The sequence below is a fragment of the Scyliorhinus torazame genome, chromosome 5 (assembly GCF_047496885.1).
Source record: "Scyliorhinus torazame isolate Kashiwa2021f chromosome 5, sScyTor2.1, whole genome shotgun sequence".
NCBI classification, from domain to species: Eukaryota; Metazoa; Chordata; class Chondrichthyes; order Carcharhiniformes; family Scyliorhinidae; genus Scyliorhinus; species Scyliorhinus torazame.
The window spans coordinates 67991846-68019462 of NC_092711.1; the positions used below are offsets into that span (position 1 = coordinate 67991846).

The 27617-nt window shown below is 49.2% G+C and overlaps 3 protein-coding genes across 5 annotated transcripts in view; all 3 read left to right on the top strand.

The window, feature by feature from the left end:
- The first annotated feature begins 658 nt into the window (after nucleotides 1-658).
- On the top strand, nucleotides 659-7409 carry LOC140418241 (uncharacterized). The gene is made up of 2 exons (XM_072501693.1): nucleotides 659-706; nucleotides 6456-7409. Exon 2 carries the CDS (start codon nucleotides 6572-6574, stop codon nucleotides 7265-7267), a length of 696 nt encoding a protein of 231 aa, XP_072357794.1. The 5' UTR covers nucleotides 659-706; nucleotides 6456-6571; the 3' UTR covers nucleotides 7268-7409.
- The window catches only part of LOC140418237 (uncharacterized), a 148694-nt gene continuing 125544 nt past the window's right edge, over nucleotides 4468-27617 (top strand). The window contains exon 1 of the mRNA XM_072501687.1: nucleotides 4468-4569. The gene's annotated coding sequence lies outside the window, so the exon portion shown is untranslated. The remainder of the gene's footprint in view (nucleotides 4570-27617) is intronic.
- LOC140418236 (uncharacterized) lies at nucleotides 14604-27494 on the top strand. 3 transcript variants are annotated; one of them, XM_072501680.1, is made up of 3 exons: nucleotides 14604-14945; nucleotides 15960-16036; nucleotides 26227-27494. In XM_072501680.1, the coding sequence occupies exon 3, from the start codon at nucleotides 26325-26327 to the stop codon at nucleotides 27294-27296; it is 972 nt and encodes a 323-aa protein (XP_072357781.1). In that variant the 5' UTR covers nucleotides 14604-14945; nucleotides 15960-16036; nucleotides 26227-26324; the 3' UTR covers nucleotides 27297-27494. The 3 variants fall into 3 exon arrangements, with proteins under 3 accessions (XP_072357781.1, XP_072357782.1, XP_072357779.1); XM_072501678.1 differs by lacking the exon at nucleotides 14604-14945 and adding an exon at nucleotides 15311-15524; XM_072501681.1 differs by lacking the exons at nucleotides 14604-14945; nucleotides 15960-16036 and adding an exon at nucleotides 15310-15524.

Sequence of the window (27617 nt, forward strand, 5' to 3'; positions counted from 1 at the left end):
AGGGCGCATGTGCACTGCTGCGAGGAACCCAATTTGAGACGGCGCATGCGCACCGCTGCCAGTACCAAATAAAGAACAAGAACAAAGAACAAAGAAATGTACAGCATAGGAACAGGCCCTTCGGTCCTCCAAGCCCGTGCCGACCATGCTGCCCGACTAAACTACAATCTTCTACACTTCCTGGGTCCGTATCCCTCTATTCCCATCCTATTCATGTATTTGTCAAGATGCCCTTTAAATGTCACTATCGTCCCTGCTTCCAGCACCTCCTCCGGTAGCGAGTTCCAGGCACCCACTACCCTCTGTGTAAAAAACTTGCCTCGTACATCTAATCTAAACCTTGCCCCTCTCACCTTAAACCTATGCCCCCTAGTAATTGACCCCTCTACCCCGGGGAAAAGCCTCTGACTATCCACTCTGTCTATGCCCCTCATAATTTTGTATACCTCTATCAGGTCTCCCCTCAACCTTCTTCGTTCCAGTGAGAACAAACCGAGTTTATTCAAGCGCTCCTCATAGCTAATGCCCTCCATACCAGGCAACATTCTGGTAAATCTCTTCTGCACCCTCTCTAAAGCCTCCACATCCTTCTGGTAGTGTGGCGACCAGAATTGAACACTATACTCCAAGTGTGCACTATACTCCAAAGATGGCGGCCGCATAGTCCTGTCTGTGAGAAAGCTCCAGGCCCCGCTCAGATCCACAGGTACCGGTGGATTATTTTTCCGGATTTTTGCTTTATTTAACATGTTTACGAAGCGTGCCTAACGACCCGCATGATCCAGCTCTCCCTCCGTCCCGCTATTCCCACGTTCACGAGTTGTGCATCTGAGAAAGAACCTTTTCTGCTTCGCCATTAATCACACTGCGCATGCTTCACTCGGCCCAGTCCTGCCCAGATTCACTCCGATTGGCTGGAGGACCAGTCACTCCCGCCCGGTCCCCCGAACCCGCCCACTCTTCTCCTAATGATGTGGAGATGCCGGCGTTGGACTGGGGTGAGCACAGTAAGAAGTCTGATAACACCAAGTTAAAGTCCAACAGGTTTGTTTCGATGTCACTAGCTTTCGGAGTGCTGCTCCTTCCTCACTGATGGTCACAGTAACTTCATTGCAATGTTAATGTAAGCCTACTTGTGACAATAATGGTTATTATTATCCACAACCCTCTGGGCTAGAGAATTTTATGTGAGAAACAGAGTGAGAGAGAGAAAGAGAGTGAGTAGTGGGGGAGAGAGAGAGAATCAAAAAGATTGATGGAAAGGGAGAGAGAGTGAGAATGGAGTGAGGGTAACAGGAAGCAAGGTGAGGAAGGAGCAGCGCTCCGAAAGCTAGTGACATCGAAACAAACCTGTTGGACTTTAACCTGGTGTTGTAAGACTTCGTACTCTTCTCCTATTGGTCGTGCGATGCCGTCAACCATTGTGAGGTGTCAGGTGAGAGGTCAGTGTTGGGGGGCGGGGTTTACAAACCCCAGTGGGGCCCTGGAGCCGAATGTGAAACAATGAACATTCCCCACTCTCACTATCTGCCGCTTCCGGCTTCTCTCCACAAACAACCTCGGGGGGGGGGGGGGGGGGGGGGGACACTGACCCAGTGATAATGTCACTGCATTAGTCACCTAGTGAGACAGGAAAATGTTCTGGGGACATGGGCTCCAATCCATTAAATTAATAAAATCTGGAATTTAAAGTTGGTCTCAGTGATGGTGACTGAGGCTCCACTGAGAAAATCTCCAATGTCACTGGATTAGGTCAAAAAGGCAGAAAGTAGGAAATTAGTTAGTTTAAAGCCTGTTGTTGGGAAACTGTTGGAATCCATGATTGAGAAAGTAGCAACCGGACATTTGGAAAGTCAAACTGCAATCCATCAGAGTCAGCATGGTTTTGTGAAGGGTAAATCGTGTTTGACTCATTTCTTAGGAGTTCTTGGAAGATGTAACAAGCCAAGTGGATAATGGGGTCCTGTAGATGTATTTGGACTCCCAGAATACATTTGATTAGGTGTCACACAAAAGGTAATAATCAAGGTAAAATCCCACGGGGTTGAGAGATAATATATTAGTTTGGATAGAGGATTGGCTAACCAGCAGAGAGTGGGGATTAGATTTATTGACACACGTACTGAAGAAAAATGTTTTTACCCAGAGGGTGGTGACGGTCTGGAATGCCCCGAACAGGCGCCGGAATGTGGCATCTAGGGGCTTTTCACAGTAACTTCATTGAAGCCGACTTGTGACAAGCGATTTTCATTCATATTCATTTCATGCACTGCCGAGGAGGGTGGTAGAGACGGTTGTCTCACATCCTATAAAAAAGTACCTGGATGAAGACAGGCACATCATAACATTGAAGGCTATGAGCCAAGTGCTGATAAATGGGATTAGGTAGGTGGGTCAGGTTTATCATGTGTCGATGCAAACTCGATGGACCGAAGGGCCTCTTCTGCACTGTTGCTGATGAAAGTTTGGTGGCATCGTAGACAGCATACATGATAGCATTAAATTGCAAGAAGATATTGACGAACTAGGTGAATGGGCAAGATTGTGGCAATGTAAACAAGTGTGAGGTTATCTGTTTTGAACCAAAAAAGGATATAACTGAGTACTTTCTAAATGGAAAGAGGTTAAGTACAGTGGGTGTCCAAAGAGATGTGGGGTTCATAGAATCTACAGCACGGAGACAGGCCCTTCGGCCCAAACTGGTCCATGCCAACCAAAAAGCTCATCTAAGTGAACCCCATTTGCCTGTGTTTGGCCCATATCCCTCTGAACCTTTCCTATCCATGTATCTCTCCAAATACCTTTTCAATGTTGTCACTGTCCCTGCCTCAACCACTTCCTCCGACAGTTCATACGTACCTTCCTCTGTGTAAAACCGTTGCTCCTTAGGTTCCCATTAATTATTTTCCCTCTGAACTTAAACCTATGCCCTCTAGTTCTCGATTTCCCAACCCTGAGAAAAAGACTGAGTGCATTCACCCTATCCATGCCTCTCATGATCTTATACACCTTGATAAGATCACTCCTCAGTCTCTTACACTCCAAAGAAAAATATCCTGGCCTGTCCAATCTCTCCCTGTAACTCAGTCCCTTGAGTCCGGGCAACATCCTTGTAAATCTCTTCTGCACTCTCTCCAGTTTAATAACATCTTTCCTATGGCAAAGCAGCCAAAACTGAACACAATACTCCAGGTGTGACTTCACCAACGTCCTGTACAACTGCAATATAACTTCCCAACTTGAATACACAATGCCCTGACTGATGAAGGACAGCATGCCAAAAGCCTTCTTCAGAGAATTTACAGTGCAGAAGGAGGCTATTCGGCCCATCGAGCCTGCACCAGCCCTTACAAAGAGCACCCTAGTCAAGCCTACTTATCTACCCTACTCCCGTAACCCAGTAACCCCCACTCAACCTTTTTTTGGACACTAAGGACAATTTAGCATGGCCAGTCCACCTAACCCGCACATCTTTAGACTGTGGGAGGAAACCAGAGAACACACGCAGACACGGGGAGAACATGCATACTCCGCACAGACAGTGCCCCAGCTGGGAATCGTACCTGGGTCCCTGGAACTGTGAAGCAACTGTGCTAACCACTATGCTGCCGTGCTGCCCTATCTACCTGTGACTCCACCTTTAGAGAACCGTGCACCTGAACTCCAAGATCCCTCTGTTCCATGATACACCCCAAGACCCTACCATTCACTGTGAAAATCCTACCTTGATTTGACTTTCCGAAATGCAACTCCTCGCACATATCTGTACTGAACTCCATTTCTTGGCCCACTTCCCCAGCTGATCGAGAGCCTGCTGCAATTTTTGATAACCTTTCTCAATGTCGACAATACCACCTATTTTAGTGTCATCTGCAACCTTACTGATCATGCCTTGTACATTCTCATCCAAATCGTTGATATAGATACAAACAGCAATCTCCTAGTTACTGATCTCCTCGTTACTCCCCGACTTAATTAATTACTCCAGTTTCTCACATTTAGTACAGATTCCCAACCACCAATCAGCTTTATTCAGAGTTAAGTTATTTATACTTACTGTTCCGAAGCTGCTCCTCCCCGGATTCGGGCCAAATCCGCTCCCTGCTGTCTAGGCCATAAATCCCCACGGTAAGTTATTTATATTTACTGTTCCAAAGCTCCTCCTCCCTGGATTCGCACCAACTCCGCTCCCTGCATTGGTGAGATTCATACCTGGGTGCCGGAAAATCGTTAGGACAGTAACTGTCCTGTAAGGGAATGAGTCATTTTGCTTCCCAATTGGCCGAGGAAGGCAGTGTGTCACAAGGATGGATGTGTTGACCGATTAATGGCTGGAGGATGGGGGCAGGTCATGTGATCAAACCTCCAGGAATATATTTAATCAAAGTTGGCGAGGAGAGAATGTTGTGAATTTCTATCCTAAACTGACAGTGAGGTTTCTGTAAATTTCCAAGATAATGGAAGTGGAGGTTTAACAGACGGGAAACGCAAACCAAACGTCACATCGCGATCTGACAGAATCACTCGATTCACCAGAACCTGAATTTCAGCAGCATCTGGGTGTGGAAGGTAAAAGGTTTGTCTGTTCTGTCTGTGAGGGAAGAGTTAAGGTCTCAGTGTGACTGGAAAAGCCCCGAGATTCACAAACCCTGGTTAGACCAAACCTGGAGAACTGTGTTCAGTTCTGGGCAACAAACCTGAGGAAGGATAGAATGGCCTCGGAGGGAGTGTAGCTCAGATTTATCTGAGTGATATCTGAACCCCTCCGGGGTTAAATTACAAAACTAGCCTGCACAAAAGAGTCAGAGGCATGATGGCGCAGAGAATGGCAATCGGCCCATTGAGTCCATGCTAGCTCTCTGGGGCAATCCAGTCAGTGCCATTCTCCTGCTCTATCCCTGTATCCTCGCAGGTTTATTTCCCTCCAATTTCCTTTTGAAATCAAATCATTCATTGTGTCTATTTTCAAACTCCCTCATAGGCAGCAAGTTTCAGGTCATTGCCGCTCGCTGTGTAAAAACATACATCTCATATCACCTCATATCTCCTGTACCTTTTACATACAAACTCGGAACAGGCCACTCGGCCCCTCGAGCCTGCTCAGCATTCAATAAGATTGTGGCTGAACTCATTCTAACCCCAACTCCACCTTCCTGCCTACCCCGATGACCTTTCACCTCCTTACTCATCAAGAATCTATCCAGCTCTGCCTTAAAAATATTCAAGTCGGGCAGCACGGTGGCGCAGTGGGTTAGCACTGCGCCCTCACGGCGCCGAGGTCCCAGCTTCGATCCCGGCTCTGGGTCACTGTCCATGTGGGGTTTGCACATTCTCCCCGTGTTTGTGTGGGTTTCAGCCCCACAACCTAAAAATGTGCAAGCTAGGTGGATTGGCCATGCTAAACTGCCCCTTAATTGGAAAAAATGTATTGGGTACTCTAAATTTTAAAAAAATATTCAAGGTCTCTGCATCCGCTGCCTTTTAAGGGCGTGAGTTCCAAAGTCTTACAACCCTCAAGAGAATAAAAAATCCTCATCTCCATCTGAAATGGGTGACCCCTTATTTTGCAACAGTAACCCCCTTGTTCCAGATCCTCCCACGAGAGGAAACATCCTCTCCACATCCACCCTGTCAAGACCGCTCAGGATCTTGTACAGTTCAATCCAGGCTTTACCCAAAACTTTCAATCTGTGTCCCGACTGCTTGTACGATCAGTGAATGGAAACAGAGTTTCTTTGTCCACCTGATGGAAATCTGGCATGATCTTGTGTCCCTGAATCAAATCTCCCCTCAAACCCCATTGCTGGGCAATCTCCTCTGCACCTTCTCCAAGAACCTTCACATCCTTCCTGAAGGGTGGTAACCAGAGCTTTATAAAGATTCATGGAATAGAATTAGAATCATAGAATTCCTACAGTGCAGAGGGAGGCCATTTGGCCCAACGGGTCTGCACTGGCCCTTGGAAAAAGCACCCTACTTAAGCTTAAGCCCATGCCTCCACCCTGTCCCTGTAAACCAGTGCCCCTAACTCACCGTTGGACACTAAGGGCAATTTATCATGGCCAATCCACCTCACCTGCACATCTTCGCACTGTGGGAGGAAACCGGAGCACCCAGAGGAAACCCACGCAGACACGGGGAGAATGTGCAAACTCCACACACAGTCACCTGTGACGGGAATTGAACCTGGGACCCTGAGGCAGTAGTGCTAACCACTGTGCCACCAGAAGTATAGTTTCAGTATCATATTTCTATTTATGAAACTCAAGGTCAAAAATCCTTTGCCAACTACTCTCTTAATATGTCTTGCAGATATACACAATCCAGCAGTTTTCATGGTCACTTTTTCCCAGAGCCGGCACCACAAATGACCAGATTCATTCAGCTCAATTTCACAACCTGCCTTTGTGTTTTTGTGGGTTCTCTCTCACTCCCTATTTTCTGTTTTTATTCAGTTTCACAGGGTGTTCGAAATGGAGGATTCAAATTCCGGAAACTCAAACCAAGCATCACATCAGGATCTGACAGAGTCCTCAATTTATCATATCCTGAAGATTGGCGGATTTTGAACATGGAAGGAAAAATAGTCCACAGTGGGGAGAAACCGTACATGTGTTGTGTGTGTGGACGAGGATTCACTCGATCATCGGACCTCACAAGCCACAAATGGAGTCACACGGAGGAGAAACCGTGGAAATGTGCGGACTGTGGGAAAGGATTCACTTCCCCATCCAAGCTGGAAATTCATCGACGCAGTCACACTGGGGAGAGACCATTCACCTGCTCCAAATGTGGGAAGGGATTCACTCACTCATCCAACCTGCAGATACACCAGCGAGTTCACACTGGGGAGAGACCATTCACCTGCTCCAAGTGTGGGAAGGGATTCACTCAGTCATCCCACCTGCTGAGACACCAGCGTGTTCACACTGGAGAGAGACCATTCCAATGTCCAGACTGCGGAAAGCGCTATAAAGGTTCTTGGGAACTGATGTTCCATCAACGTGTTCACACTGACGAGAAACCGTTCAGGTGCTCTGACTGCGGGACTGCGTTCAGACAATCATCTCACCTCACTGAACATCAGCGAGTTCACACTGGGGAGAGACCATTCGCCTGCTCCAAGTGTGGGAAGGGATTCACTCGATCATCCAACCTGCAGACACACCAGCGGGTTCACACTGGGCAGAGACCATTCATCTGCTCAGGTGGGAAGGGATTCACCACTTCATCCCACCTGCTGAGACACCAACGAGGCCACAAGTAACGACTGCGACTGGGTTTTGCTGTTTGTCACATTCAGGACTGAACCATGTTCATTTGGGTCTCTTTCTGCTGATAACAATTCCAGCCCATTTACAGCGGCTAATATTCTGGCTAAAAGTAAAATAAATTAGATTTGTGTGAAATATGCAATGTGCTGAAACTTTTTCATATCTCTGGCACAAGTTAGTTCCTTTTGAAGTACTCTCGCTCTCCCCTGTCTCTTCCATCCTCACCTCCAACAAGAAGTGTGAGGAGCTTGCTGAGCTTCTTTGTGACTGACATTGAGTAAATCCGATCAGCTGCCTCTGCTGATTCCCTCCCTTCCTTGAGCCCACCAGACCAAATTGTCTCTAAATTTCATCCTTTCCCGAGCCGTGAACCCACATCTTTCTCTAGTTTCTCTCCCCTCTCCCCTCATGCCCTCTCAGAGCTCATCTTGTCCATGAGACCCAGCTCCTGCTCCATCGACCCTATTACCACTAAGCTACTGATCAGCCAACTACCCTGTGTCCATGAATATTGTCAACATTTCTCTTTCTCTTCAGGTACTGTCCCTCTGTCCTTCAAATCAGCCATCATCACTATCTCCTCAATAAAACAAACCCTTGACCCTGCCATCCTTACAAATTAGTGCCCCACCTTCAACCGCCCTCTCCTCTTTAAATTCTTTGAACATGTTGTCACCTCCCAAATCCTTGCTCATCTTTACCAGAACTCCCATGTTTGAATCCCTTCAATCAGGTCTCTGCCCAGTCAGAGTAGTGAAATACAAGACCCAAACAGACTCTTACCCAGAGTGAAAGACAGACAATCCGGGAGCTTGGATCCAACACGGACATATTCATAAGACCAGAAGACAAGGGTAGGAGCATAGTCATTATTAAGAGACAACAATACCTGCTGGAGACAGACAGACAACTGAACAACACAAATCACAACACCAAGCTACCTGGACCCCTATACCCGAGACAGGAAGGAGAATTGGAGACAGACTGGAAGAACTCAGACTCCAGATACATTAATCAAAAACAGATGGAATATCTGAGGGGACAACAGGTCGAACCAAGGAAGTTTGACCTGTTCCCTAAAATACACAAACACATAATCTTTATTATTGTCACAAGTAGGCTTACATTAACACTGCAATGAAGTTACTGTGAAAAGCCCCTAGTCGCCACACTCCGGTGCCTGTTTGGGTACACAGAGGGATAATTCAGAATGTCCAAATTACCTAACAGCACGTCTTTCGGGACTTATGGAAGGAAACCGGAGCACCCGGAGGAAACCACGCAGACACGGGGAGAACGTGCAGAATCAGCACAGACAGTGACCCAAGCCAGGAATCGAACCTGGGACCCTGGTGCTGTGAAGCAACAGTGCTAACCACTGAGCTACCCTCCAGTTGCTGGGTAGATGCCGGTGTTCTAGCTTTATTAGAACAGCTTTGCTAGGAATATGGCACAAGTCTTCAAAACTAATGCCGGAAAAATGTCTTTGCAGTATTCACTGCCTTCAGCCATTTCTTGATATCACGTGTTGTGAATGAAATTGGCTGAAGACTGGCATCTGTGATGTTGGAGATCTCTGGAGGAGATCAAGCTGGATCATCCACCCGGCACTTTTGGCTGAAGATTACTGCGAATGCTTCAGCCTTGTCTTTTGCATAAATGTGCTGAGCTCCTCCATCATTGAGGATGGGGATATTTGTGGATCCTCCTCCTTCAGTGAGTTGTTTAATTTTTTTATTTTTTTTAAATAATATTTTATTGAAAATTTTTGGTCAACCAACACAGTACACTGTGCATCCTTTACACAACATTATAACAATACAGATAATAATGACCTTTTTTATTTAAACAAGAACAAAAGAAAACAACAACAAATAAATAAATATTAAATAACAAAAATAAAAATAAAAACTAGCCCTAATTGGCAACTGCCTTGTCTCAGGCCACACACACCCCCCCCCCCCCACCCCCCCCCCCCCCCACCCCCACCCCCAAGTCCTGGGCTGCTGCTGCTGCCTTCTTTTTTCCCCCATCTATCTTTCCGCAAGATATTCGACGAACGGTTGCCACCGCCTGGTAAACCCTTGAGCCGACCCCCTTAGGACGAACTTAATCCGCTCTAACTTTATGAACCCCGCCATATCATTTATCCAGGTCTCCACCCCCGGGGGCTTGGCTTCTTTCCACATTAGCAATATCCTGCGCCGGGCTACTAGGGACGCAAAGGCCAAAACATCGGCCTCTCTCGCCTCCTGCACTCCCGGCTCTTGTGCAACCCCAAATATAGCCAACCCCCAGCTTGGTTCGACCCGGACTCCTACTACTTTCGAAAGCACCTTTGTCACCCCCATCCAAAACCCCTGTAGTGCCAGGCATGACCAAAACATATGGGTATGATTCGCTGGGCTTCTCGAGCACCTCGCACACCTATCCTCCACCCCCAAAAATTTACTGAGCCGTGTTCCAGTCATATGTGCCCTGTGTAATACCTTAAACTGAATCAGGCTTAGCCTGGCGCAAGAGGACGACGAGTTTACCCTGTTTAGGGCATCTGCCCACAGCCCCTCCTCGATCTCCTCCCCTAGCTCTTCTTCCCATTTCCCTTTTAGTTCGTCCACCATAGTCTCCCCTTCATCCCTCATTTCCCTATATATATCCGACACCTTACCGTCCCCCACCCATTTCTTCGAGATGACTCTGTCCTGCACCTCTTGCGTCGGGAGCTGCGGGAATTCCCTCACCTGTTGCCTCGCAAAAGCCCTCAATTGCATGTACCTGAATGCATTCCCTTGGGGCAACCCATATTTCTCAGTCAGCGCTCCCAGACTCGCGAACTTCCCATCCACAAATAGATCTTTCAATTGCGTTATACCTGCTCTTTGCCACATTCCATATCCCCCATCCATTCCCCCCGGGGCAAACCTATGGTTGTTTCTTATCGGGGACCCCCCCCAATGCTCCGGTCTTTCCCCTATGTCGTCTCCACTGTCCCCAAATCTTCAGTGTAGCTACCACCACCGGACTCGTGGTATAGTTCCTTGGTGAGAACGGCAATGGGGCTGTCACCATAGCCTGCAGGCTGGTCCCCCTACAGGACGCCCTCTCTAATCTCTTCCACGCCGCTCCTTCCTCCTCTCCCATCCACTTACTCACCATTGAAATATTAGCGGCCCAATAATACTCACTTAGGCTCGGTAGTGCCAGCCCCCCCCCTATCCCTACTACGCTGTAAGAATCCCTTCCTCACTCTCGGAGTCTTCCCGGCCCAAACAAAACCCATGATACTCTTTTCTATCCTTTTGAAAAAAGCCTTCGTGATCACCACCGGGAGGCACTGAAACACAAAGAGGAATCTCGGGAGGACCACCATCTTAACCGCCTGCACCCTCCCTGCCATTGACAATGCTACCATATCCCATCTCTTGAAATCTTCCTCCATCTGTTCCACCAACCGCGTCAAATTTAGCCTGTGCAATGTGCCCCAATTCTTAGCTATCTGGATCCCCAGGTAACGAAAGTCTCTTGTTACCTTCCTCAACGGTAGGTCTTCTATTTCTCTACTCTGCTCCCCTGGATGCACCACAAACAGCTCACTCTTCCCCATGTTCAATTTATACCCTGAAAAATCCCCAAACTCCCCAAGTATCCGCATTATTTCTGGCATCCCCTCCGCTGGATCCGCCACATATAGTAGCAGATCATCCGCATATAAAGATACCCGGTGTTCTTCTCCTCCCCTAAGTATTCCCCTCCATCTCTTGGAACCTCTCAGCGCTATCGCCAGGGGCTCAATCGCCAGTGCAAACAGTAATGGGGACAGAGGACATCCCTGCCTTGTCCCTCTATGGAGCCGAAAATATGCCGATCCCCGTCCATTCGTGACCACACTCGCCACTGGGGCCCTATACAACAGCTGCACCCATCTAACATACCCCTCTCCAAACCCAAATCTCCTCAACACCTCCCACAGATAATCCCATTCCACTCTATCAAATGCTTTCTCGGCATCCCTCGCCACTACTATCTCCGTTTCACCCTCTGGTGGGGCCATCATCATTACCCCTAACAGCCTCCGTATATTCGTGTTCAGCTGTCTCCCCTTCACAAACCCAGTTTGGTCCTCATGAACCACCCCCGGGACACATTCCTCTATTCTCATTGCCATTACCTTGGCCAGGACCTTGGCATCCACATTGAGGAGGGAAATTGGTCTGTAGGACCCGCATTGTAGCGGATCCTTTTCCTTCTTTAAGAGAAGCGATATCGTTGCTTCTGACATAGTCGGGGGCAGTTGTCCCCTTTCCTTTGCCTCGTTAAAGGTCCTCGTCAGTAGCGGGGCGAGCAAGTCCAAATATTTTCTGTAAAATTCAACTGGGAATCCGTCCGGTCCCGGGGCCTTTCCCGTCTGCATGTTCCTAATTCCTTTCACCACTTCTTCTACCGTGATCTGTGCTCCCAGTCCCACCCTTTCCTGCTCTTCCACCTTGGGAATTTCCAGCCGATCCAAAAAATCCATCATTCTCTCCCTCCCATCCGGGGGTTGAGCTTCATACAATTTTTTATAAAATGTCTTGAACACTTCGTTCACTCTCTCCGCTCCCCGCTCCGTCTCTCCTTCCTCGTCCCTCACCCCCCCTATTTCCCTCGCTGCTCCCCTTTTCCTCAATTGGTGTGCCAGCAATCTGCTCGCCTTCTCTCCATATTCATACTGTACACCCTGCGCCTTCCTCCATTGTGCCTCTGCAGTGCCTGTAGTCAGCAAGTCAAATTCCACATGCAGCCTTTGCCTTTCCCTGTACAGTCCCTCCTCCGGTGCTTCCGCATATTGTCTATCCACCCTCAAAAGTTCTTGCAGCAACCGCTCCCGTTCCTTACTCTCCTGCTTCCCTTTATGTGTCCTTATTGATATCAGCTCCCCCCTAACCACCGCCTTCAACGCCTCCCAGACCACTCCCACCTGAACCTCCCCATTGTCATTGAGTTCCAAGTACTTTTCAATGCATCCCCTCACCCTTAGGCACACCCCCTCATCCGCCATTAGTCCCATGTCCATTCTCCAGGGTGGGCGCCCTCTTGTTTCCTCCCCTATCTCCAAGTCTACCCAGTGTGGGGCATGATCCGAAATGGCTATAGCCGTATATTCCGTTCCCCTCACCCTCGGGATCAATGCCCTACCCAACACAAAAAAGTCTATGCGTGAATAGACTTTATGGACATAGGAGAAAAACGAGAACTCCTTACTCCTAGGTCTACTGAATCTCCACGGGTCCACCCCTCCCATCTGCTCCATAAAATCCTTAAGCACCTTGGCTGCTGCCGGCCTCCTACCAGTCCTGGACTTCGACCTATCCAGCCTTGGTTCCAACACCGTGTTAAAGTCTCCCCCCATTATCAGCTTTCCGGTCTCTAGGTCTGGGATGCGTCCTAGCATTCGCCTCATAAAGTTGGCATCGTCCCAGTTCGGGGCATACACGTTTACCAAAACCACCATCTCTCCCTGTAATTTGCCACTCACCATCACGTATCTGCCCCCGTTATCCGCCACTATAGTCTTCGCCTCGAACATTACCCGCTTCCCCACTAATATAGCCACCCCCCTGTTTTTCGCATCCAGCCCCGAATGGAACACCTGCCCCACCCATCCTTTGCGCAACCTAACCTGGTCTATCAGTTTCAGGTGCGTTTCCTGTAGCATAACCACATCTGCTTTAAGTTTCTTAAGGTGTGCGAGTACTCGTGCCCTCTTTATCGGTCCGTTAAGCCCCCTCACGTTCCACGTGATCAGCCGAGTTGAGGGGCTTCCCACCCACCCCCCCTTGCCGGTTAGCCATCATCTTTTTCCAGCTTCTCACCCAGTTCCCACGCAGCTGTATCTCTCCCAGACGGTGCCCCCCCGCCCATCCTTTCCCGTACCCACTCCCCCCTTTCCCCAGCAGCAGCAACCCAGTAATTCCCCCCTCCCCCCCTCCTGCTAGACCCCCCGCTAGCGTAATTACTCCCCCCATGTTGCTCCCAGAAGTCAGCAAACTCTGGCTGACCTCGGCTTCCCCCCGTGATCACGGCTCGCACCGTGCGACGCCCCCTCCTTCCTGCTTCTCTATTCCCACCATAATTATCATAGCGCGGGAACCAAGCCCGCGCCTCTCCCTCGGCCCCGCCTCCCATGGCCAACACCCCATCTCCTCTCCCTCCCCACCTCCCCCCATCACTACCTGTGGGAGAAAGAAAAGTTACCATACCGCAGGATTAAAACATAAAACCCCTCTTCGCCCCCCCCCATTCGCCCCACCACTTTGTCCAAACGTTCATTTTCATAATCCAATCATTCCAATTTTTCTTCTACAATAAAAGTCCACGCTTCATCCGCCGTTTCAAAGTAGTGGTGCCTCCCTTGATATGTGACCCACAGTCTTGCCGGTTGCAGCATTCCAAATTTTATCTTCTTTTTGTGAAGTACCGCTTTGGCCCGATTAAAGCTCGCCCTCCTTCTCGCCACCTCCGCACTCCAATCTTGATAAACGCGGATCACCGCGTTCTCCCATTTACTACACCGAGTTTTCTTCGCCCATCTAAGGACCATTTCTCTATCCTTAAAACGGAGGAATCTCACCACTATGGCTCTGGGAGTTTCTCCTGCTCTCGATCCTCGCACCATAACTCGGTATGCTCCCTCCACCTCCAACGGACCCGTCGGGGCCTCCGCTCCCATTAACGAGTGCAGCATCGTGCTCACATATGCCCCGACGTCCGCCCCCTCCACACCTTCAGGAAGGCCAAGAATCCTCAAGTTGTTCCTCATTGCGTTGTTTTCCAGTGCCTCCAACCTCTCCACAGATCGTTTCTGGTGTGCCTCCTGTATCTCCGACTTCACCACCAGGCCCTGTATATCGTTCTCATTCTCTGCTGCTTTCGCCTTCACGACCCGAAGCTCCTGCTCCTGGGTCTTTTGTTCCTCTTTCAGCCCTTCAATCGCCTGTAATATCGGGGCCAACAACTCTTTCTTCATTTCCTTTTTTATCTCCTCCACGCAGCGTTTCAAGAACTCTTGTTGTTCAGGGCCCCATATGAAACTGCCACCTTCCGACGCCATCTTGGTTTCTGCTTGCCTTCCTTGCCGTTGTTCCAAAGGATCCGCTGCAATCCGGCCACTTTCCTCTCCTTTTTCCATCCGTGTCCAGGGGGAACACCCTTCTGGTTTACCGCATGGTGTTTTTAGCCGTTAAAATTGCCGTTGGGGCTCCTATCAAGAGCCCAAAAGTCCGTTCCACCGGGAGCTGCCGAAACGTGCGACTCAGCTGGTCATCGCCGCACCCGGAAGTCCCGTGAGTTGTTTAATTGCACCACAATTCACGATTGGATGTGGCAGGACTGTAGATCTTCGATCTGAAACGTTGGAAGACCTTCTCCATTCACCTTTTGCCCTGATGAAGGAGCTGCACTCCGAGAGCTAGTGACTCCAAACAAAACTGTTGGACTTTAACCTGGTGTTGTAAAACTTCTTATTGTGCCCACTCCAGTCCAACGTCGGCACCTCCACATCTGATATATCAGATAGATATTGTTCTGACAGTGCCGCCTGGTGTGTGTAATTAATTGGATTGAATGTCCAAAGAGCCAGCACAGGGATGAAGAGCCGCATGATTTACACCTATAATGGAATGAACAGTCAATGTAAGGAAATAGAGAGAAAAGAGAGGGAAAGCAATGATTCCGGGACAGAACCCAGTCCAAATAGAATCAGGGGAGGTGAAAGGGAGGTCGGAAACGTTTAAAAATCTCTCCTTATTCCCATAAATGAAATATAAGAGAGGACTGGGACGGAACGGTGGTGCAGTAGTTAGCACTGGTTCCGAGAACCTGTGTTCAATCCCGGCCCCGGGTCACATCCGTGTCTGCATGGGTTTCACCCCCACATCCCAAGAAAATGTGTATGGTCGGTGGATTGGACACGTTAAATTGCCCCTTAATTAGAAAAATTCAAAAATATATATAGAAGCAAGCACCTACTCACAAAAATTTGTCTGAATTTTTTGAAAAGCAATTCATCTCAATTGAGTAACAAATTTATTTTCTCTGCAGTTTCACCGTTCAGTGGCGGTGCAATTACCCAGCATTTCCTGTGTATGTGCAAGTGCCCTATTCACACCACAGGAGCCAACCGCGCAGGCGCAATGCTGGGCTATATGTAGAGCATGCGCAGTGTCATTTTGCTTGAGGCCTTGTGTGTGCGGGAGATGCTTTACTGAACGGGTGAGAGTCGGTGGGCCGGAGGGGGGAATGGAGCTGGAGTGGGGGTGGGGAGGGAGCGGAGGCTTCATAAAAACCCAGTGCAGGTCTCACAACCTCAATAAGAACCTGGAGGCCCCGGGTTTGGAACACCGAGGCTTTTCCCCATGAACAGGCCCAGGTGACTGGCACCACCTTGGATCAGTGGGGAGTGAAGCGCATGCGCCGTTATGTGACGCAATAGTGTGGGCGGGGCCTCGGTCCCGGTGACCAGGGGAGTGTCTCCTTTGGGACCTTTCTGTTCTCAGAGCTGGATTCATGTGGACGCAGAGGCGACACTGGTTCAGGTGGTGATGGACATCCTGGTGCATCCTCAGCCACCAAGAGTAATTATGCAACATGTCGAGGATTTGAAAGAGAGAAACATGCTTTAATTTGATCCATTTTTTTTTCTCTAAGCCATCCAGGTTTCGCCCAATTGACACTGAGCCACTCAGGGAGATATCAGGGCAGATGGCCAAAAGCTTGTTTCCAAGGTAGGTTTTAAGGAGGGTCTTAATATAAGAAAGTGAAGGAGTGAGCAGGAGAGGTTTAAGGAAGAATTTCCAGAGCTTGGCTATCAGGCAACTGAAAGAACAGCCACCAGTCATAGAGTGATTAATATTGCAAATGCTCATGACCATAAGATGTAAGATGCAGAGCAGAAGTCGGCCATTCGGCTCATCGAGTCTGCCCTGCCATTCCATGAAATCGTGGCTGATCTGATATCCTGAACTCCACTTTCCTGTCTTATCCCCTTAACCTTGATTCCCTTCCTGATTAACAATTGTCTATCTCAGTATGAGTCCTGAATTAGATGAAAGTAAATATCTCGGTGGCTGGATGAGATGACAAGAGATAGGGAGATACAACCCTGGAGGAAAAGGTGCTTCTTAAACGAGAGATTTTATAAGTCAGTGGGCACAGGGAAGGTGGGTGACCACGTCTTTGTGTGAGTAAGCAGAGTTTTGGATGAACTCAATATTACAGGGAGGTTGAATGTGAGCGCTCATCCCAGGGTGCATTAGGATAGTTGGGTCCAGAGGAAATAAAAGAATAGATGAGAGTTTCAGAAGCAAATGAGCTAAGAAAAGGCTGGAGGCTGGCAATGTTACTGAGCTGAAAATATGCAGTCTTGATTCTTTTTAAATGAATACAAGAGATTTGGGCATTGCTGGCTAGGAAATTCATTGCCCATCCCTAATTGCCTTTGAGAAGGTGGTAGTGAGCTACTTTCTTGAATCGCTGCAGTCCATGTTGGGTAGGTACACCCAGAGTGCTGTTAAAGAGGGAATTCAATGATTTTTACCCAAAGAACTTGAAGGAACAGTGATATATTTCCAAGTCAGAATCTGTCAAAGTTCTGGTTGAGAAATACCCAATCTCTCTGCTTCATTGCCTGCCTCTCTCCCTCCCTTCTCTCTCCCCTCTCTCTTTTCTCTTAGGGGGGACCTATACCGTTGGGATGGTCTCCACCTGAACCGAGCTGGGACCAGTGTTCTGGCGAAAAGAGTAAATAGGGTGGTCAATAGGACTTTAAACTAAAGATTGGGGGGGGAAGGGAAAGTCAGGGAACCAAGAGGTGAAGTAATCAGTGGGAAGCGTAGCTGCTTAGGAATGCAAAAAAGCACGAAAAGACAGAACTCAGGAGAGGTTACAATAGTCCCCATCCCACAAAATATGACACACTGTATGGAAAGGCTCAGTAAACCAAGGTCCACCACACTAAGAAAACAAAAAGGGACGGTCAATATAAAGGTGCTATATTTAAATGCGCGCAGTGTACGGAACAAGGTAGATGAGCTTGTGGCCCAGATTGTGACTGGCAGGTATGATGTGGTAGGCATCACAGAGACATGGTTGCAGGGGGTTCAGGACTGGCATTTAAACATCCAGGGATTCACAACCTATCGAAAAGACAGAGAGGTGGGCAGAGGGGGTCGGGTTGCCTTGTTAATTAGGAATGAAATTAAATCAATAGCACTAAACGACATAGGGTCGGATGATGTGGAGTCTGTGTGGGTAGAGTTGAGGAACCATAATGGGAGTTATGTACAGGCCTCCTAACAGTGGTCAGGACCAGGGGCACAAGATGCACCACGAAATAGAAAGTGCATGTCAGAAAGGCAAGGTGACAGTGATCATGGGGGACTTTAATATGCAGGTGGACTTGGTAAATAATACTGCCAGTGGACCCAAGGAAAGGGAATTCATTGAATGTTTACAGGAGGGCTTTTTGGAACAGCTTGTGATGGAGCCCACGAGGGAACAGGCCATTCTGGACTTAGTGTTATGTAATGAGCCAGACTTGATTAAAGGTCTTAAAGTGAGGGAGCACTTAGGAGGCAGTGATCATAATATGGTCGAATTCAATCTTCAATTTGAAAGAAAGGTAGAATCAGATGTAAAGGTGTTTCAGTTAAATAAAGGAAACTACAGGGGCATGAGGGAGGAACTGACGAAAATTGACTGGGAGCAGAGCCTAGTGGGAAAGACAGTAGAACAGCAATGGCAGGAGTTTCTGGGAGTAATTGAGGACACAGTACAGAGGTTCATCCCAAAGAAAAGAAAGGTTATCAGAGGGGGGATTAGGCAGCCATGGCTGACAAAGGAAGTTAGGGAATGCATCAAAGCAAAAGAGAAAGCCTATAATGTGGCAAATAGTGGGAAGTCAGAAGATTGGGAAGGCTACAAAAACAAACAGGATAACAAAGAGAGAGATAAGGAAAGAGAGGATCAAATTTGAAGGTAGGCTAGCCAGTAACATTAGGAATGATGGTAAAAGTTTCTCTAAATACATTAAAAACAAACGGGAGGCAAAAGTTGACATTGGGCCGCTCCAAAATGACGCTGGTAATTTTGTGATGGGAGACAAGGAAATAGCCGAGGAACTGAATAAGTACTTTAGGAGACAGAGTTGAATATGGTAGCCATCACAAAGGAGAAAGTTGTAGAGAAACGAAGAGGTCTAAAAATTGATAAATCTCCGGGCCCAGATGGGCTACATCCTACAGTTCTAAAGGAGATAGCTGAAGAAATAGTGGAGGCGTTGGTGATGATGTTTCAAAAGTCACTGGAGTCAGGGAAAGTACCAGAGGATTGGAAAATCGCTGTTGTAACCCCCCTGTTCAAGAAGGGAACAAGGAAAAAGATGGAAAATTATAGGCCAATTAGCCTAACCTCGGTTGTTGGCAAGATTCTAGAATCCATTGTTAAGGATGAGATTTCTAAATTCTTGGAAGTGCAGGGTCGGATTAGGACAAGTCAGCATGGATTTCGTAAGGGGAGGTCGTGCCTGTCAAACCTGTTAGAGTTCTTTGAAGAGATAATAAATAGGTTAGACCAAGGAGAGCCAATGGATGTTATCTATCTAGACTTCCAAAAGGCCTTTGATAAGGTGCCTCACGGGAGATTGCTGAGTAAAATAAGGGCCCATGGTATTCGAGGCAAGGTACTAACATGGATTGACGATTGGCTGTCAGGCAGAAGGCAGAGAGTTGGGATAAAAGGTTCTTTTTCGGAATGGCAACCGGTGACGAGTGGTGTCCCGCAGGGTTCAGTGTTGGGGCCACAGCTGTTCTCTTTATATATTAACGATCTAGATGACGGGACTGAGGGCATTCTGGCTAGGTTTGCCGATGATACAAAGATAGGTGGAGGGGCAGGTAGTATGGAGGAGGTGGGGAGGCTTCAGAAAGATTTAGACAGTTTAGGAGAGTAGTCCAAGAAATGGCTGATGAAATTCAACGTGGGTAAGTGCGAGGTCTTGCACTTTGGAAAAAAGAATAGAGGCGTGGACTATTTTCTAAACGGTGACAAAATTCATAATGCTGAAGTGCAAAGGGACTTGGGAGTCCTAGTCCAGGATTCTCTAAAGGTAAACTTGCAGGTTGAGTCTGTAATTAAGAAAGCAAATGCAACTTCCGGGTGCGGCTATGCAGAGCTAGGTCGCATATTCGGCAGCTCCTGCTTGGAACGGACTTTTGGGCTCTTTTACAGGGCCCCCACGGCATTTGTTTGACATTTCCCGGTGTGGGAAGAAGGCGGCAATATTCCCCCGACAGTGTCCCCCAGGAAGGGTATGTCTCTTGGTTGCCAGACACACGCAGAAACAGTGAAAGATTTGGCTGCAACTACAGGATAAACAGGGCCTCTTCCAGCATGCAGGCGGGGGAAGGGCAAGCTTAAAGCTGCAAGCTGACCTGAGGGCCTGTATCAAAGGTGAATTCTAGCAGCAGAGGGAACAACTGTGAAAAGACCTCATCAAGGCCACTGAAGGGACTTCCGGTTGCGGTGATGCCTAGCTAGCCGCACGCTTCGGCGGCTCCAGCTCCGACGGACCTTCGGGCTCTTTTAAGAGCCTCAACGGGGAATTTTTCGACGACGCAACCCGGTGTGGGGCGTGTGAGAAGGGAGTCCCCCCCAAACGAAGGAGGAAAAAACCGGCGGCGGCGGCTGCAGCGCGAGGAATCGTCGACCAAAGGGTCAGAAAGAGTGAAGTACAAGATGGCGGCGGAGAAAGCGCAGGCGACATGGGGGCCTGAGCATGAAATTGTGAGACGGTGCGTGGAGCTGCTGAAGAGGGAGGTGCTGACCCCGTTGCTACAGGCAATTGAGGGGCTCAAGGAGACATTAAAGACCCAGGAGACAGAGCTCCGTGTGGTGGAGCAGAAGGTGACAGATATTGAGGACGAGATCCTGGGCCTGGCGGTTAAGACACAGACGCACGAGGCACTTCATAAAAAGTGTACTGAAAGGATCGAAGCCCTAGAAAATGGAGCGCGAAGGAAGAACCTTCGGATACTGGGTCTCCCTGAGGGTGTGGAAGGAGTGGACTGTGGAGCGTACGCAAGTACGATGCTGAGCTCACTGATGGGTGCTGAGGCCCCTACGGGCCCCTTGGAGGTGGAGTGGGCAAATCGGATTCCGGCGAGAAGACCAAAAGCGGGAGAACCACCCAGGGCGATAATCGTGCGATTTTACCGCCTTAAGGATAGAGAAGAGGTCCTGAGATGGGCTAAAAAGGTGCGGAGTAGCAGATGGGAGAATGCAGTGGTACGGGTATACCAGGATTGGAGTGCGGAGGTGGCGAGAAGGAGGGCGAGCTTCAACCGAGCCAAAGAGGTGTTGCATAAAAGGAAGGTGAAGTTCGGGATGCTGCAGCCGGCAAGACTATGGGTCACGTATCAGGAGAGACACCATTATTTCGAGACGGCGGAGGAAGCATGGACCTTCATCAAAGAAGAGAAATTGGATCGGAACTGAGGGACTGATGCTGCAGGAAATGTTATTGTTAATGTTACGGTGGAAGTTAATTGAGAAGTAAACAGGGAAGGGGGGAGACATTGGGGAAATGTGGGCGCCGGTGAGGGGGGAAAGACGGGACATAGTTGGAGAATGGGGAAGGGGAGAGGGAGGGGAAAGGGAGCTGCGCCATAAGAGGCGGGTCAGGTAAAGGGATGTTCCCGCACCAGAAAGAATAAGGCGGGAAGACAGGCGCAAGGCGGATGGGAGTTCCCCACATGGGGGGGGTCGAGGAGTGAGCAGGAGTAGCCGGGGTCAGTTGAAGTCAGCTGACTTACGGAAGTAATATGGGGGGAGCAATCAAGCTAGAAAGAGATCTAGCGGGGAGGGGAGGAGGGAGGGAGAAGGGGGGGGGGGGGACAACTGGGTTGCTGCTGCGGAAATCCAAAAGGAAATGGCTAAAGAGTGGGTGGGCGGGGATGGTGTGCGACGCTGGGGGAGCGAGCGGGAGCGTGGAGGCGGGATATGGGACTGGCCTAGAGAAGGTAATGGCTAGTCGACACGGGAGGGGGGCAGGTAGCCCCCTAGTGAGGCTGATCACGTGGAACGTGAGAGGCCTGAACGGACCGATACAAAGGGCCCGAGTGCTCGCGCATTTGAAAGGACTAAGGGCAGACGTGGTTATGCTCCAAGAGACGCACCTAAAGGTGGCGGACCAAGTTAGGCTAAGGAAAGGATGGGTGGGACAGGTGTTCCACTCAGGACTGGACGCAAAGAATAGAGGGGTGGCCATTTTGGTGGGGAAACAGGTCGCATTTGAAGCAAAGAACATCGTAGCAGATAGCGGAGGTAGATATGTAATGGTGAGTGGCAGGCTGGAGGGAATGGAGGTCGTGTTGGTTAACGTGTATGCCCCAAACTGGGACGATGCGGGATTTATGAGACGGATGCTGGGGCGTATACCGGACCTGGAGGTAGGAAACTTGATTTTAGGAGGGGACTTTAATACGGTGCTGGACCCGGGGCTAGATAGATCCAGCTCAAGGACCGGAAGAAGGCCGGCAGCGGCCAAGGTACTTAAGGGGTTTATGGACCAAATGGGGGGAGTGGATCCATGGCGATTTCTTAGACCTAGGGCTAGGGAGTATTCCTTCTTCTCCCATGTCCATAAAGTGTACTCCCGGATAGATTTTTTTGTTTTGGGAAGGTCGTTGATCTCTAGGGTGGAAGAAGCTGAGTACTCAGCCATAGCGGTTTCGGATCATGCCCCACATTGGGTGGACCTGGAATTAGGAGAGGAAAGGGAGCAGAGAACACTCTGGCGATTAGATGTGGGACTGATGGCGGATGGGGGAGTGTGTGCAAGAGTGCGGGGGTGTATTGAGAGATACCTGGAGGTCAATGACGACGGCGAGGTCCCTGTGGGAGTGGTATGGGAAGCACTAAAAGCGGTGGTCAGAGGAGAGCTGATCTCCATTGGGGCCCACAAAAGGAAAACAGAGGCCAAGGAAAGGGAAAGATTACTGGGGGAGATTTTAAGGGTGGATAGGGAATTTGCAGAGACCCCGGAGGAGGAATTGTACAGGGAGAGGAGACGACTCCAGACGGAATTTGACCTTCTGACCACCAGAAAGGCGGAGGTACTGTGGAGGAAGGCACAGGGGAGGAGGTATGAATATGGGGAAAAGGCGAGTCGCCTGTTGGCTCATCAATTGCGAAAGAGGGCAGCAGCGAGGGAAATAGGAGGAATTAGAGACGAAAGGGGAGACACGGTGCGAAGGGCAGGAAAGATAAATGAGGTGTTCAAGACCTTCTATGAGGAACTGTATAGGTCTCAACCCCCAGAGGGAGAGGAGGGGATGCGGCAGTTCCTGGACCAATTGAGGTTCCCGAAAGTGGAGGAGCGGGGGGTGGTAGGCCTGGGGGCACCGATTGGGGTGGACGAGGTTATTAAGGGACTGGGAAGCATGCAAGCAGGGAAGGCCCCAGGACCAGACGGGTTCCCGGTGGAGTATTACAGAAAATATGTGGACTTGTTGGCCCCGTTGATGGTGAGGACGTTCAATGAGGCCAGGAAAGGGGGGACTCTACCCCCGACGATGTCGGAGGCGACGATATCGTTAATTTTGAAGAGGGATAAAGATCCGTTGCAGTGCGGGTCCTATAGACCCATTTCATTGTTGAACGTGGACGCCAAATTGTTGGCAAAGGTACTGGCATCGAGGATAGAGGACTGTGTCCCGGGGGTGGTGCACGAAGACCAGACAGGGTTCGTAAAAGGGAGACAACTGAATGTTAACGTGCGACGACTATTAGGGGTGATAATGATGCCCCCAGTGGAGGGGGAGGCAGAGATAGTGGCGGCAATGGACGCAGAGAAGGCATTTGATAGGGTGGAGTGGGAGTATTTATGGGAAGTGTTAAGGAGGTTTGGGTTTGGGAACGGGTTTATTAGCTGGGTTAGACTTCTTTATGGGGCTCCAACGGCAAGCGTAGTTACAGGTCGACATAGATCGGAGTATTTCCGACTATATAGGGGAACAAGACAGGGATGCCCGCTGTCTCCATTGTTGTTCGCGTTGGCAATTGAACCTCTGGCCATGGCGTTGAGAGACTCCAGGAAATGGAGAGGGGTGATTAGAGGGGGAGAAGAACACCGAGTCTCGTTATATGCGGATGACCTATTGTTATACGTGTCGGACCCAGCGGGGGGAATGATAGAGGTTATGCGAATTTTGAGGGGGTTCGGGGATTTCTCAGGGTATAGGCTAAACATGGGGAAGAGTGAATTATTTGTGATACATCCAGGGGACCAGAGTAGAGAGATAGAAGGCTTGCCTCTAAGGAAAGTGGAAAGAAACTTCCGATACCTGGGGATTCAGATCGCTAGGAGCTGGGGAACCTTGCACAGACTTAATCTGACACGGTTGGTAGAACAAATGGAGGAGGACTTCAAGAGGTGGGACATGCAGCCTCTATCGCTGGCGGGCAGGGTGCAAGCAATTAAGATGATGGTCCTCCCGAGGTTCTTATTTGTATTTCAATGTCTCCCTATACTAATCACTAAGACCTTTTTTAATAAAATAGACAGGAGCATCACGAGCTTCGTGTGGGCAGGGAAAGTTCCGAGAGTAAGGAGGGGGTTCCTTCAGCGTAGTAGGGACAGAGGAGGATTGGCACTACCGAACTTGGGCGATTACTATTGGGCTGCCAATGTGGCAATGATACGTAAATGGATGATGGAGGGTGAGGGAGCGGCGTGGGAAAGACTGGAGAGAAAGTCCTGTAAAGGGACGAGTTTAGAGGCGCTGGTGACGGCGCCGCTACCGATCTCACCTAAAAAGTTTACCACGAACCCGGTGGTGGCGGCAACATTGAATATCTGGGGACAGTGGAGGCGACAGAGAGGGGTGCGGGGAGCCCTGGTGGGGTCCCCAATCAGGAACAACCATAGGTTCGCCCCAGGAAGAATGGATGGAGGATTTCAGAGCTGGTTCCAGTTGGGAATTAGGAGGGTGGGAGATTTATTTATAGATGGGACTTTTGCGAGCTTGGGAGCATTGGAGGAAAAGTATAAGTTGCCCCGGGGAAATTTCTTGAGATATATGCAGGTGAGGGCATTTACTAGACAACAGGTGAGGGAATTTCCATTGCTCCCGACACAGGGGATACAGGACAGGGTGCTTTCAGGGGTGTGGGTCGGTGAGGGCAAGGTGTCAGAGATTTACCGAGAGATGAGGGAAGAGGGGGAGGAGTCGGTGGGCGAACTAAAAGGAAAGTGGGAAGAAGAACTAGGGGAGGAGATAGAGGAGGGTATGTGGGCTGATGCCCTAAGCAGGGTAAATTCCTCTTCCTCATGCGCCAGGCTTAGCCTGATTCAATTTAAGGTGCTACATAGAGCACACATAACGGGAGCAAGATTGAGCAGGTTCTTTGGAGTGGAGGACAAATGTGGGAGGTGTGGCGGGAGCCCGGCAAACCACGCACATATGTTTTGGGCATGCCCGGCACTGGAAGGGTATTGGAAGGGAGTGACGGGAGTGATTTCGCGGGTGGTGAGGGCCCGGGTCAAACCAGGCTGGGGGTTAGCTCTATTTGGAGTTGCGGAAGAGTCGGGAGTGCAGGAGGCGAAAGAGGCCGACGTTGTGGCCTTTGCGTCCCTAGTAGCCCGGCGCAGGATCCTACTCATGTGGAAGGAGGCGAAACCCCCCGGACTGGAGGCCTGGGTAAATGATATGGCGGGGTTCATTAAACTGGAGCAGATAAAGTTTGCCCTGAGAGGATCGGCTCAAGGGTTCACCAGGCGGTGGCAGCCATTTCTCGACTACCTAGGGGAACGTTAGAGGGAAGACAGATGACCAGCAGCAGCAACCCAGGGGGAGGGGGGGGGGGGGGAGGGGGGGTTTAGTTTAGGTCAAAGATAAAGGGGTTTTGTTACTTGTGTATTGTTTAAAATTTCTGTATTGTTGTTGCGTTTGCTTTGTAAGAGGGGAAAAATTGTTGTTTGGGAAAAAATTTTCAATAAAACATTTATAAAAAAAAAAAAAAAAGAAAGCAAATGCAATGTTGTCATTCATCTCAAGAGGCTTGGAATATAAAAGCAGGGATGTACTTCTGAAGCTTTATAAAGCATTTGTTCGGCCCCATTTAGAATACTGTGAGCCATTTTGGGCCCCACACCTCAGGAAGGACATACTGGCACTGGAGCGGGTCCAGCGGAGATTCACACAGATGATCCCAGGAATGGTAGGCCTAACATACGATGAACGTCTGAGGATCCTGGGATTATATTCATTGGAGTTTAGGAGGTTGAGGGGAGATCTAATAGAAACTTACAAGATAATGAATGGCTTAGATAGGGTGGATGTAGGGAAGTTGTTTCCATTAGCAGGGGAGACTAGGACCCAGGGGCACAGCCTTAGAATAAAAGGCAGTCACTTTAGAACAGAGATGAGGAGAAATTTCTTCAGCCAGAGAGTGGTGGGTCTGTGGAATTCATTGCCACAGAGGGCGGTGGAGGCCGGGACGTTGAATGTCTTTAAGACAGAAGTTGATAAATTCTTGATTTCTCGAGGAATTAAGGGCTATGCAGAGAGAGTGGGTAAATGGAGTTGAAATCAGACATGATTGAATGGTGGAGTGGACTCGATGGGCCGAATGGCCTTACTTCCACTCCAATGTCTTATGGTCTTACTCCCCTCTTTCCTCTTCACATCGAGGCCACAGCCTTCCGTAGGCCTAGGAATGCTGGGTGGTTCCTTTTCCTGAAGGAGATTAATGAACCAGTTGGGTTTTTATGACAATCCAGCAGTTCTCATGGTCATTTTTCCCAGTGCCGGCCCCACAAATGACCAGATTCATTCAGCTCAATTTCACAACCTGCCTTTGTGTATTTGTGGGTTCTCTCTCACTCTCTTTTGTCTGTTTTAAATCAATTTCACAGGGTATTAGAGCGAATTTGCAGTTGGGAAACTCAAACTGAACATTACATCAGATCTGACAGAATCCCCAATTTAACCTGAACATCATTGGATTTTGAACATGGAAGGAAAAAGCACCGTTCACAGTGGGGAGAAACCATACATGTGTTGTGTGTGTGGACAAGACTTCAACCAGTCATCTTACCTCTCACAACATAAATGCAGTCACAACGGGGAGACACCGTGGAAATGTGGGGACTGTGGGAAGGGATTCAATTACCAGTCGAAGCTTGAAACTCATCAACGCATTCACACTGGGGAGAGGCCATTCACCTGCTCCGTGTGTGGGAAAGGATTCACTCAGTCATCCACTCTACTGACACACCAACGAGTTCACACTGGGGAGAGGCCGTTCACCTGCTCACAGTGTGGGAAGGGTTTCATTAATTCAACCAATCTGCTGACACACCAGCGAATTCACACTGGGGAGAGGGCATTCACTTGCTCCAAATGTGGGAAGGGATTCACTCGGTCATCCGACCTACTGACACACCAGAGAGTTCACACTGGGGAGAGGCCATTCACCTGCTCCGAGTGTGGGAAGGGATTCACTCTGTCGTCTGATCTGCTGACACACCAGCGAATTCACACGGGGGAGAGACCATTCACCTGCTCCATGTGTGGAAAGGGATTCACTCGGTCATCCCATCTGCAGAGACACAAGCAAGTTCACACTGATGAGAGACCTTTTAAATGCCCGGATTGTGGGCAGTGCTTTAAATGTTCCTGGGACTTGGTGTCCCATCAACGTGCTCACACTGATGAGAGGCCGTTCACGTGCGCTGACTGTGGGACTGGGTTCAGGCGATCATCTGACCTCATTACACACCAGCGGGTTCACACTGGGGAGAGGCCGTTCACCTGCTCCAAGTGTGGGAAAACATTCACCCAGTCATCCAACCTGCTGAGACACCAGCGAGCTCACAGTGTGAAGAGACCATTCACCTTATCTGTGTTTGGGAAGGGATTAATTCAGACAGCCACCCTTCTAACACAACAGCGAGGTCTCCCTGAGGAGATACCGTTCACCTGACCCGAATGACAGGATGGATTCACTTAGTCATCGTTTCTGCTGAAACAACAGTGGGTTCCCAGTGTGAAGAGATGTTTTAAATCATGTATAATCAAGGTGTTCCCAGTGATGAGAGACTGTTCAGGTCTCCCTTTAAGACTGGGTTTTGGAAATTAAAGTTAAATGGAAAATAAATCAGCTCTGTATTAACTACCAAAATATCTCTAACACAAGTCTTTTTTTTGAAGCAGTCTCCCTGTCTCCTCCATCCTCACCTTCAACACCAAGTGTGAGGAGCTCATGGAGTTTCTTTGTCACTAAGTCTGAGACAATCTGATCAGT

Bases quoted from the DNA above. Each gene is read 5' to 3' on its own strand.
- LOC140418241 (XM_072501693.1), top strand. From the start codon at position 6,572: ATGGAAGGAAAAATAGTCCACAGTGGGGAGAAACCGTACATGTGTTGT.
- LOC140418236 (XM_072501680.1), top strand. From the start codon at position 26,325: ATGGAAGGAAAAAGCACCGTTCACAGTGGGGAGAAACCATACATGTGT.